General features: G+C 36.2%; 1 protein-coding gene across 13 annotated transcripts in view; it reads right to left on the bottom strand.

Annotated features, from left to right (window-relative positions):
- PTPRM (protein tyrosine phosphatase receptor type M) overlaps nucleotides 1–12,019 on the bottom strand; it is a 467,851-nt gene that overhangs the window by 206,833 nt on the left and 248,999 nt on the right. For all 13 annotated transcript variants that reach the window (XM_071554784.1, XM_071554787.1, XM_071554785.1 and 10 more), the window contains exons 9-11: nucleotides 9,151–9,260; nucleotides 4,521–4,722; nucleotides 515–617 (exon numbers count right to left, since the gene is read on the bottom strand). In XM_071554784.1, coding sequence (XP_071410885.1) covers nucleotides 515–617; nucleotides 4,521–4,722; nucleotides 9,151–9,260 — 415 coding nt within the window. The remainder of the gene's footprint in view (nucleotides 1–514; nucleotides 618–4,520; nucleotides 4,723–9,150; nucleotides 9,261–12,019) is intronic.

Raw genomic sequence — 12,019 nt, 5'->3', positions numbered from 1 at the left:
ATAACACTAAAGAATACAAGCTACTGTTTTTCCAGGCTGATTTTTTAAATTATTATTTTTGCTATCATGGTCAAATAATGTAAATACACTATGAATGTTACAGTACATACTGTTTAAACTGGCTAACTTACTAAGAGTTGACTATCTTAAATCTGTGAAGTAAACAAGAAAACTGAATATTAAAGACAGTAGCTCAGCATAAAAAATGTGATATGCCCTTGAACTTATAACACTGCAGTAAGCAATTACCTTAAAGAAGCCACCCACACAACAGAACTATGGCTTTGTTCCTTATCTTCAAAGAACAAGCCACTTGCATCGGGATCAAATCCTTTAAACAATACATGAACCCTCAACATCAAAGCACTTTCATTCTCTTCAGTTTCTTAATTTAATTAGAGCTAATACAGACATGAATTTAGACACTGATTGCTGTGTAGAAAATGCCCAGAAAACATGTTCAAGAAATTAATCAATTTGGTTTTAATTTTACGAAGATTTTTTCCCCCAGTACCTGACAGGAGCGCCTCTGCTCTGTGCAGGTTTCAGCAAGACTGTCACAGTGCTGTCAGTTTGATTCAAAGGTGTTTCAAGTTCATATGGTGGCATAGAGGGTGCTAGAATTAGAAAAGAAAAATGCAAATAAAAATCATTATTCCTATACTTCCTCTTTCAAGAGCTGTATCTTTATTTGAATATGTCATTTTAAAGGCTTCTACAAATACAAAGACCACACTCTAAGTCTAAGAGGCTTTGTGTTACAGTGCAATTGTGAGACAACCGTTAAATAATCTCTGAAAAAAAAATTAAAAAACAAACCTCAAACAAAGAAACAGCAGTTCACTGCCAATTTCAAGACAGGAAACAGATACCAGTGGGAGTAAGTTTGCAGAAAGTACTGAGAATCCATGACTTGGAAAGTTATCTTGAGAACAGCATCTGCAAATGAGCATGCTGAAGCAACTATTGTTTTTGAAACTGAGCCCAGCTTTCTCAGTACATCAGTTTTATCAGGATGCACTCTCAGAATTTGTCATTCCTGGAGTTTAAGTAGTGCTATAACTGTCCTGGGTCTATTGTCCACCACAGACATAATTTACAATAATGAAGCAGAATTATCACCATGAGAGCTTATCTTAGTCTGAAGCCACACTCAGCACTTTTGCAAACAGTGTATTCTTTAAAGAACTACAGTTGTGATTAAAACAAATGATGCCCCAGTTATTGTCTTTTACTGTTACTACTTTATTCAGTGCTATCCTCTAGTCTCATTTTTATCATTACATTGGATGGAGAGCTACTCAGTTAATTGGTTGTTTGATAGCCTGTTGCATCCTTATTGTCCAGTTGTTAATGATGATGCACAATTAACAAATTTCAAAGCTACGGAAGCAAAAAGTGGTCATTGCAACTGTCTTTTCTGACCACAGTAAAAATGTAGGACAATGAACTTTCCTAAACTAATTCCTGCTTGAAAGAGAAAATACATTTGGTGTGGAAGATCTTTTCCTCAGCAGATTCTTCCAAGGGCTACTTATATTCCACATGTTGAATGTGGAGACTATTTGACATCCGAATTCACCTAGTTTCATCTTCCAGTCACTGGATACTTTGTGTGTACCTTAACAATGAAGATACTCAAGAATGTATTATGCTTCACATACAGATAATATCAACGTCTAGGCTCCTCTAGCAAATTAAATAGCTCCAGCAACATGTTTCTTTTTTTCAAGTGTTATTTCCCAATCATTTTCACCTTCCCAGCAGTAATTCCATCTACTTGAAAGGTAAATGAACTTCTCTCTCCTTATTCATACTGCCCTACATATGCAAGTAAGGATTGCATTATTACTTTATTGTAGAACTCCCCAGTCTGCTGTGAAAACATTAACATCTTCACTGCTTTTCACTGATATTCACCAGTTTTGAAATAAAAACATAATATTCAGAAACCTCCTTGTAAGTTGAGTTGGTTTTATTCTGTTTACAATCCTGCATATAAGGCACAAACATTTAAATTACTCATTTCAAGTAATTCGGATACCCATTAATGGCATAGTATTACACAGTATTTTAAATATTAAGAGACATTTGCAGTTTTGAGTATCAGAACTTAATCATGCAATGCCCCATTCTCAACCTGACTATCCTGAAAACAAGGATGGAGTGTAAGTGCATCTCCAAAATGCTATATGAACTCTGGACAATTTTTGAATACTCTAAGTGTCATTTCTTGCCCTTAGTCTCCTGCCCCCACCCTTAGTAAGTCTTGCAATTTAATTTTTTACTCATAAGTCCCTACTTGCTTCCTTTACCAATTTTAGTGTTCCTACCAAGACCAAAACTATCTTCCCGTGCCAGACAGGAGCTGTGGTTCTCCCAGTCACACCTTTTAGTCCTGGCTACTTTTTCTCTTCTCCCTTTTCTCCCATGTAGGTTATGACTCTTCCTCCTCCTCACTGCCCACATGTAAAGAAGGAACTTATCAAAACAAGAGATATTCTTCCTGTGCACAATTTTTGCAACTGCATACCCTGGTTTCCAGCAGCAGAAAGCTCAGACATACTGAAAGGTAGACTATCTGTCTTTGGCCACAATGAATATGAACACACAGGTAAGGCTCTAAAAGCTTGGAGGACTTAAATCTGTTTAGTGAGGATGGCAACTGTGGTGACATTTGCTGCTCAATACTGTTGAGTTACCATTTGTGTGCAAACTGCAACATTTGCAAGTTGCCCAAATTGGACAGTGATGGCTGAGAGTAACGTTTCTCTTGCTAAATACTTAAATCCCCATTTGAAAGCACTTCAGTAATTTATCGGTCCTCAGTTTTTAATTATGTCAACCATGTCCCTGAAATGGATGAAATTCTTCTCAGAATGAAAGGCAGCACACAAAATTTCAGCCTCCACAGCTGACTTTTCACTAAGTTACATGCAACAGAAAACAGTCTTCTAATGGAGTGCTCGTCAATTTTGATAGTATGCACTGCTACAAGCTCTGCTTTTGGTAATATGTATTTACATACAGATCACTTCATTCATCAGTGCCAATCACACAACTGTAGAATAAAACACAGCAACTATTTACAGTACAGAACAGCACTACTCAAATCACTTAAGACAGGAAATTTAGAGATTTTTATTCAGAAGAAAATATCATCTAGAGTTAGACAAAGTAAAATGCAGAAATTGGTGAGAATGTACTGTTGTCACCTCATCTGTTCTAAAAAAGAACATAAATGTTAAGCAGCTTTTTCTTATATCCATCCAAAATGGAGAGCACTGGCCAAATGAAAGAGCCTGAAAGCCTTCCAGTGAGATAATGAGATCACAGGCCAGTAGCACTGCAAAGAGGGTATCACTACCAACAGCTAAAATGTCAGTTGTGGCTTTTCAATGATATTAAGAAATAAATGCATTTTGTTTCTATTCTAAATTCATGAAGAGACTGGTTTTAACTCCCCACGGACAAGTCACGAACATTCCTTGTTAGTACAGTTACTAACAGGAAGCAATGAGAGAGTGGAGTGCAGATGAGATCGCTTGCAGAACCTCGCCACATGGTGACTTGCAGGTTACCCTCACTCCCAAGCATGCCTGCAGTATCTGTTCCCACTAACAAATTTTTTGCTGGTGGCATATAATTTTAGATAAAAACGATTTAAAATCCGGTACTATTCCCAAATGTCCAGTTGACCACAAATAGATAAGGCAGTTTTCTATAAGTATTATCTAGAGGCCATAGTTCAACTGCCAGTTTAATTCCATAGCAGACTGCAGTGAAGTGAAGAAGAAAGGCATTTCAACTGTAACTTTGCAAAGTATTTTGTCATCAATTACATAAGCATTTTAGAGGATGTAAGAGTATTTCATCCTGACAACCAGAGAAACGAAGTGTTCCTCTGCCTTTGGGAGGGCTTTAAAATATTGTTCAAGGATCTGCAGAAGTGACAGAGTCATGCTGCTGTTATTTGAAAACCACTAGTCCTGATGTTCTTGTCTAATACAGTTTCATATCCACTTCAGTCCGCACGCCTGCTAGGAACATATGCAGACTGGCAGTTAACCAGACTTTCTAAGCGAGCCCTAGATGTATAGTATTTCTGCTCTACTCTCAATTGTTCACGGCTCATTAAAGAGATTTTCCAGCACTGCTACTGTACTAATTTTGAATCATGTCAAGGCTGACTAAGCTCTGAATGAAAACCTCATCTTCAGGTCCAAAAACCCCTATGTTAGATGTTGCAACCGCAGCTGGCACTGGCTACAAGCACATAATTCATACGGTTTCTTGAGTGATATGCTACAGTTGTGAACAGGAATTTCAAAGTATTAGCTAATATTTAAACACTTGCAAGTTCTTCAAATATGGTAATACAGCTCATTTTGACACCTTCAGGGATGAACATGTTTTTCACTTTTTCAGTTTGCTGCTTGTTAAATTATAAAGAAGTAAACAACAGAAGAATTACCCAAATCATTATCACAAGGAAATAATAATATTCTTTGATCAAGTACCTGATATTTTAGTGGTGAACTGGTTTGTTATTGGAGGTCCAAAGCCTTTAGCTGTGCTGGCTCTGATGGTAAAAGAGTAGGTAGTGCCAGGATACAGTCCAAAAAAGAGATAGTGCGTTTCATTTCCTAGCTTTGAGACTCGTCCACTTTGATTGGATAAATCTATTTCTGGGTCAAAGGAACTGACTGCTTTGTAGGTGATCTGCAAAAGAATAAGAAAGTTATAAACTGCCTTGAGCTGATGGACAGAGATTGTATCTTTATCCAGTAAACCCTTCTGATGCATGCGCTGTCAGACATGCTATGATAAGCTATCTTACTCTCTTATACTCTTCAAATCCAAAATCCCACGAAGGGACACAAAAACTCAGTTGTAACTGGTATGAGTTATTACTTCCATAGATACAGAGACTTAGAGGCAGCTAGATTACAACTCTAAAGGATGGGTTGAGGCTTACATTAATTCCTTCAAGATGCTGGCTTTAACAGTGTCATATTTTGAATTCATCTGACTGTTGGTTTTGATCAGTAACAAAACCAAATCAACCAGGTAAAAACTGGGAAGTGAATAACATGGGGTGTAGCCTCCCATTTCCAGCTGACTTCATTGTAATTATACTTTGCCCTGAATGAGCCTGTCCATAAAAGAGGATAAGGGCAGCTTAAGGCAAATTTTTCTGAAATTGGGTAAAGCTTCTATTTTAGTCTGAAGCTTAGCTATTACAATTGCTAATTTGGAATTTTTCAGGTTATTATATTGTACCTAGGTCAGATTCTCATTTGGAGGAAAGGAGAGATAAATGTTAAGTAATATATGCAGAGTGTATATTGTATCCTCAGTTCCTTCTTTGATTCAAACAGTATTTTTAGTTTTCACTGGAAATGTTAATTTAAGTTCACAGTAAAACTTGATCCAGATTTCTTCTATTAATTACTGATTATTTTGCACTGTAATGAGAATTTGAAAATAAGAAAACCATAAAAAAATTAAGAGTAAAAAATATTCCTCCCTTCTTTTTACTTTTAAAGTTTCATTTTTATGTGAATAATTCCAACACCCTAATTATATAGTGATTATTGACATTCTTTTTGCTATATTTATTCCACACTATTATAATTAAGAAGACACATAATACAATACATAGAAACATTCAAGTGTTGGCATTACACACAAACACCTGCAATTTCTAAAACTTCTCACTTAATAAAAATTCATTTTTATACGACCCATATAATATAATATAATATGAATAAAGTGCTGGAAATTAGTAATAAAAACATTGATACTATTTAGAAATACTCAGACATTATTTCAGTAGACATAGGCAGATCCCCTACAACTCCTCATCCACAGACTGAACTAAAAATGCCTTAAAAATGACCCAACTAACCCTTTTAATTCCAACACATGAAAGAAGAAGATCATACTACCCACAATCAACTTTTATCAGTTAAGAAATTAAGGTTATATATTGCTCATACAAAGCTCTCTATCTCATGCTAAGTGTTGTTATGTCAGCTTACGGGAGAGTGAGTCATAACTTTATTTTGAGAATTTAAAATTCATGTTAAACAACTACATCATAGCTAAGTTTTAAATACAGGTGATCCTGTTTTCCATAGATATGTGAACTAAATGACCTCTTGCAGTTCCTCTTAACTCTGTTTTCTGTATTTCTATGATTCTTAACTAGATTTTATTCAAAATTATACGATGCTACCAGAGACTCTGCAGTCTATGATAGATCTTCATAAAATTTTTGCAGTGTTTAGTTACTAGATAGCTAAGTGGCTGACATTCTACAATGAAATAAGTTCTCCATGGATCATGAAGAACACTTGAAAAAAGTGTTTTGCTGGGTTAAAATAAACTTACACCATTTCTGCATTTCATTCCTACTTGTAAGATGGTTTTTATGCTTGAGTTATTTTTAAACTGTTGTTAATGTCAGCTCAGCTTTAAAGTGATGAAAAAAGGGGAGTGAAGGTCATTTTCTCACTGGATGTTGACTACTTTATCAAATTTAGATGCAACCTTGCCCAAAGGATTATTACCTTTATTCCTAGAACTGTGGACCTGTACTGGTTATAGAGGAGCAAAACTGAATAATCTTGCCACTATGTCATTTCTTCTTTTAAAGGCTTTTTTTTTCTTTAAATGTTATTAAAATAACTGGATTTGCCCTTAATTTCATAATAGCAGTGAATACTTTAATTCTTGATACTTCAACATATAGGTTTTCTCACCAAACACATTAAAAGCCTGTCTCCAGGCACTAAAAACAAATAGCTGGCCCCAGAAAACAGACTAAAGGATGAGATTTTCAACAACACAGAAAGGTAGGCACTCTAAGTAAAAAATGCTAGACAGAGAGCTAAGATTGAGATTTCTCAGTGGGAGAAGGGATGGAGATTCAGAACTGCACATTAAGTTCATTTGTCTGCTGGGACCTCCTGCTGAACCAAGATGTCTGCTGCTGTAATCTTAAGGCTACCCTTATAAAAACAGCTACCAGCTGAAGAGCTTTCCCTGGAAAGAGCAATCTTGCTTCTAGGTTTAACTCAGGCTTATATACAGTTTGGCATTATCCAAGCTGTGTGGGTCTTCTACTCTTAAGTACCCAACGCTCTCATACTTGCTTTCTTCCAGGCCCTTCAATTCTTTCACCCCTAGTTGTGTACAGCCCAGTGGCAGGTGACAGGTGAATGGAAGGAGCATTCATCCCTTGCTGTAGCTCCGTGGCTGAATTGCTTCCCTGCAGGTAGATCAGCATAACTGAGGAATCCCTCAGGCTGAAATCCTGCTCAGGCCTTCCCCTTACTAGGTTAGTGCTTGTGTGCTAGACCAGTCTCTGAAAGTTGAATGTCATGAGCATAGTTTCCATGAACATACCAAACATGGTATATGTCTGTATAGCTTTAGTGGCTATGCTTTTTAGATCTGAATTGTTGATACACACCCAATTAAGGCTCAGATGCCTCTTTGTCTGACCTTTGGCTTGCAACAGGACACAGGCAGGAGCTTGACCTCTCATTCCTCAAGCTTGCTCATTTGGAGCTAAGCTGGATGCATTACCTTAAAAGCACAACTATCAGCCAGGGAGGTGCCTACTGATAGATCATGGATGATCTAAATCAACCTATAAAACACAGGTACCTAAATTTCATCTAACTTGTCTGGATCTGATCCTGTTCAGTTAGCTAAAATATAAATGAAGTGTACTTTAAACTTCACCTGAAGTATACATGTAAAATAGGTAATATGTCCCAGTGGTTCAATGTGTACAATTGCTGGCCTCCAGGCAGTTTACCAGTCATATCTATAAAAACTTGATAATACATTTTGGCTAATAAGCAAATATCAAGGCAGAAAAAATACTGACAAACAAGCTTCCAGTGCCTGTTCAGATTCAGCCACCTGACAGGACTGAGCTGACATTTTTAAGAAAAGGGACAATGATTGCCTCAGTCTCTTGCTATTTTTTACTTTAAAATTAATTAAATTATGTTTCTGATTTAATTGATGGCCTCGCTCCTTCCATCTCTGTTTTGAGGCGTATTAGACAAAACATATAAGGTGATACCAAGATTTTCTTTCCAAAACCCTTTCCACTGTTGAAATGCTAGGTTATTCTGATGTTCAGAGATGTGCATTGTCTGGACTACCTCAGGAAGTCTGATCCTTTCCCATCTCTGAATACACCTGCACAAGTCCCATTGCAGCAGATGGAGTTATGTACATGTACACATTTAGGAATGAACTGCCTGTACACAGTGCATATCCTCCTCAGCAATCTCATTGGTCATGCATGCATGTTCCTAACAGAAAGAGGATTCAGTGCTGTGTGTTTCCATGTCCATAAGGACTAACATCAACAGTAACATTAACACTAAAACTTTAACTAAAACATTCTGATCTCTGAAGACAGACAACAGTTGAACTAGCTACGGAGCTGTTAGCTTTATAAAAAAACAATTCATACTTTTTCATAACATTTTATCCTCCTACAATGAAGTAGTTTTCAAAATAGTATGAATAGGTTACCATTCAATTTAACTTTTCTTTTACACTGTATCTCATTTAGGTGTGTTTTTTTAAACAAAGCATTTCAATACCAATTTTGTAGTAAGGTCAGGTAAGAAGCTTAACAGTGATTACTGTCTGACAGCTTAATCTGTGCAGTCTTTTGTCAATTTTTCTAAGAGCTATTTGGGCAGAGGTTCCACATGAGAAAATGCAGTTATTTTTAGACATCTAACAGCATACAATTTTGTTGAATTTCCTTTAAAAAAATGCTTTTTTTTTTTTAATTATGCCTGCTTGTTTCTATTACAATAGGCTTCCTGTAATGAGTCCTATCTAAATGTGATGGTGACTGTCACTGCTCTGTTAATTTTTTTTACAAATTCACTAAGATCTGTCTTTCAATCTTTTAAATATTTGATTCAGATTACTTGATGGAATGCTGTGCCACACTATTGTACAATAGCAGTTTTCTTAAAGCTGTTATCTCAAGGACATTCTGTATCCTGCATAATTCACTCCTACATCATATTTACTTTCAAAGTGCTACTATTTTCAAACTGGAATTAACTTTACATAGACAGTAAAAACTATTCATTTTCTTACCTCATACAAAGTAATCACACCGTATGTTTGTGCTGGTTCCCTCCATTGAAGAAAAATCTTCTCTTCAAAGGTACTCCCTTGAATGGATTCAAGTGGCACAGCACTTGGGACTAATAGATAGAAAAAAAAGAAAAAAGAATTGTTTTAAGAGAAATTTCAGAAGAACACAATTTGTTTAATATTTGCACTGCTGACACATAAAAACCATCCCACTGTTATTTCCCTAAGACTGAAGCAAAGGCCAGGGTAGGCCAGGAGGAGAACAATTTATTTAACAAGACAGTGCCATTATGTGACACTCTCAGTGTAAGAAGGATTAGTAGGCATTGCACATTTCCTGTAAAGCTCCACTGATGATAAAAGGGAAAATCAGCCTTTTATAAGGAATTATGCATATCTCAAATACAAACTTTTGTAAATAAAATCTACTTGTGATACCTACTTATCAACAGTGTTACTGTCCCAAAGTGGAAAACATATTAAACATTGCTATATGAAAATGGACAACATTGAAGTAACAAGGTATAGTTTCAGGAGACTGAACCAGAAGGGCTTGCTTGGAAAGATGAGCCACAGGTTGCATAGAACAGCAATGCTCAGTGACATTAGGCCTGAAGAGCAACAACAGGATGAACATAAGAAAATTATGAAACAGCCAAACTAAAAATCTAACATCATTAATTTTTCTTGAAGTCTCTTAATATATGAGAAAGACCTCTGAAGAGTCAGGGATGTCAGAAGGCTCTGGATAAAGGTATGTTAACCACTCTCAGGTATCTGCTTCTGTTTCCCATTTGTTCTGCAACAATTACCTTATCCCTGAGCCAATTTAAATGCAGTTTTCAGAAAAGGAATTATGTAAACAGCACATGGACACATACCTGTGATTTTATTTTGTAACAACACTGGCAAAGGAATGTGAGAAGAAAATGGTGAAAAATGCATGCAGGACTGTTGTGAGGCTCAGGCATTAAGGGGTTAGATCTTTTCCACAAACTAGATGTGAAAATTCAGCAAGAAGATCAACTTAACATTTCCCACTTGCTACAGGAAGAGGGTGGAATTTACTTGCTGCATTGGTTGAAATAACTTCTCAGAGCTCTTACTGAGAGTTACCTGAATGGTTAAGGAAGAGAAAGATCTGCAAGCAAGACATTGGGTGATTCCTTCCTGTTGACACTTTTGGTAAAGCACTATTCTCCCCCTACTGCTCCATTCTGTTGGTACAGGAGTTTACAAGGTTTGAGACTTCATTATCACCTTTCCATAGCTCTCCACAGAGTTCCTTGCTCAACCAAGAGGAAGCTCCAAGGACAAAAGTGATGGTTTCTAGACTGGCCTACCAGTCCTGTATGAACCAGTAAAACAACATGTATAGGCCAACCCTAATTCTGGGCACTAAACCTTGCTTCCAGGTAGGAGAGAACGTGCAAAACTCATTCAAAATCACAGGGTAATGAATTAAGCATAAACAAAGAGGAATTAAATATAGCATAATTAAGCTGGAAGTATACCAAAACACTCTAGTAACCCTCTAAGATTATCTGAAGGTCATAAACTCTGAGCAGTTCTGCTGTAAGGGGAGTCAAACACTGCCAGAGGTCACCTAGACATGTAGTCAAACTCACAACACATTGAGCAATCTGCTCTCACTTAATCTTCTCAGTGCAAAAGGCTAGACTAAGTGAGGTCTGGAAGTCCATTGCAACCAACATGACTGCATGATTTGAAAAATTAAGATAATTATTTTGGTCCAAGTATTTTGTTGCATTACATTCATTTTTATATACCTTACTGAATGTGTGTGTATGGTATACTCAAAATTTGTGATTTTTGTTCAAGGTATTATTTCAGGCACTGATGTTGGTTTTAAATAGGTCAGAGAATAATACAAAGTTCCAGAGGGCCAGGAAAAAGAAATTTTAGATAACATACACGAACATCCCAGATAACAATAAGCTCTTTAGCTTTGTCATCCTACAACTGAACCGAATCAAAATTAGAGGATGACACCAAAATTAATTCTAATTAAACACTTGTTTTGTTAGCTACGCTTTGTTGAATCTGTTGCATTAGTAACTATATATTCCTAAATTGTTTAATTCATTCCCTCATATATTTTGATTAGAAATTACTACCACATAAAACCAATACAGCATACATTAAATAATTTAATAGGTTTAAATGACAGACTTCAAGTATTATAAAACTCATTGCTGGAGTTCTTACTAGAAATATTTCTAACATGTTTGCAGTAAATCTACCATTGATCTGGAAGAAAATACAAAGCCATTTCTGTTTAGATTGCAGATGATAAAAATGGAAGTAAGATAGATCTGTTATAGAAAGCAATGTCAGTATTTTGATAAGGTTTCTTTGAACTATATGCATTTTCAAGTGCTAAAACCACGGTCAAAGAAACTAAGATATACTTGTAGAGGGCACTAAGGGGCTATATATTAGTACAGACCGCTCTATAAAGGTGAAACTGATTCCTGGTGCATAACCAATTCAAGAAGGAAGTCCCATTTTGGTATCGTAGCTAATAGAGCAACAGTAAACTCCCTGCATGTGTCATCAAAATAGTATCAAAGAGGACTTAGAAGGATGATATAACCTTTCCATGCAACATTATTAAGAGCACTGCAGGGATACAGTAGCCAGTTTAGCTGTCCCTGCTTCAAAAAGGATATTCGCAAATTAAATTATTGCTCAAAATAAGACAAATTTTTTTAAAAAGAGATCTGAAAACCCCACATGAGTTGAAAATTATTAAAAGGAAGATAATAACTGTATATTTCAATGTCTGTATATGGAATATATTGTGTAAATAAGCAACAAACAATGTCCAGTGGTTAGAAAGCCAAAG

This window comes from Pithys albifrons, chromosome 4, assembly GCF_047495875.1.
Source record: "Pithys albifrons albifrons isolate INPA30051 chromosome 4, PitAlb_v1, whole genome shotgun sequence".
Classification (NCBI taxonomy): domain Eukaryota; kingdom Metazoa; phylum Chordata; class Aves; order Passeriformes; family Thamnophilidae; genus Pithys; species Pithys albifrons.
This window is presented reverse-complemented; position numbering and strand designations above follow the sequence as displayed.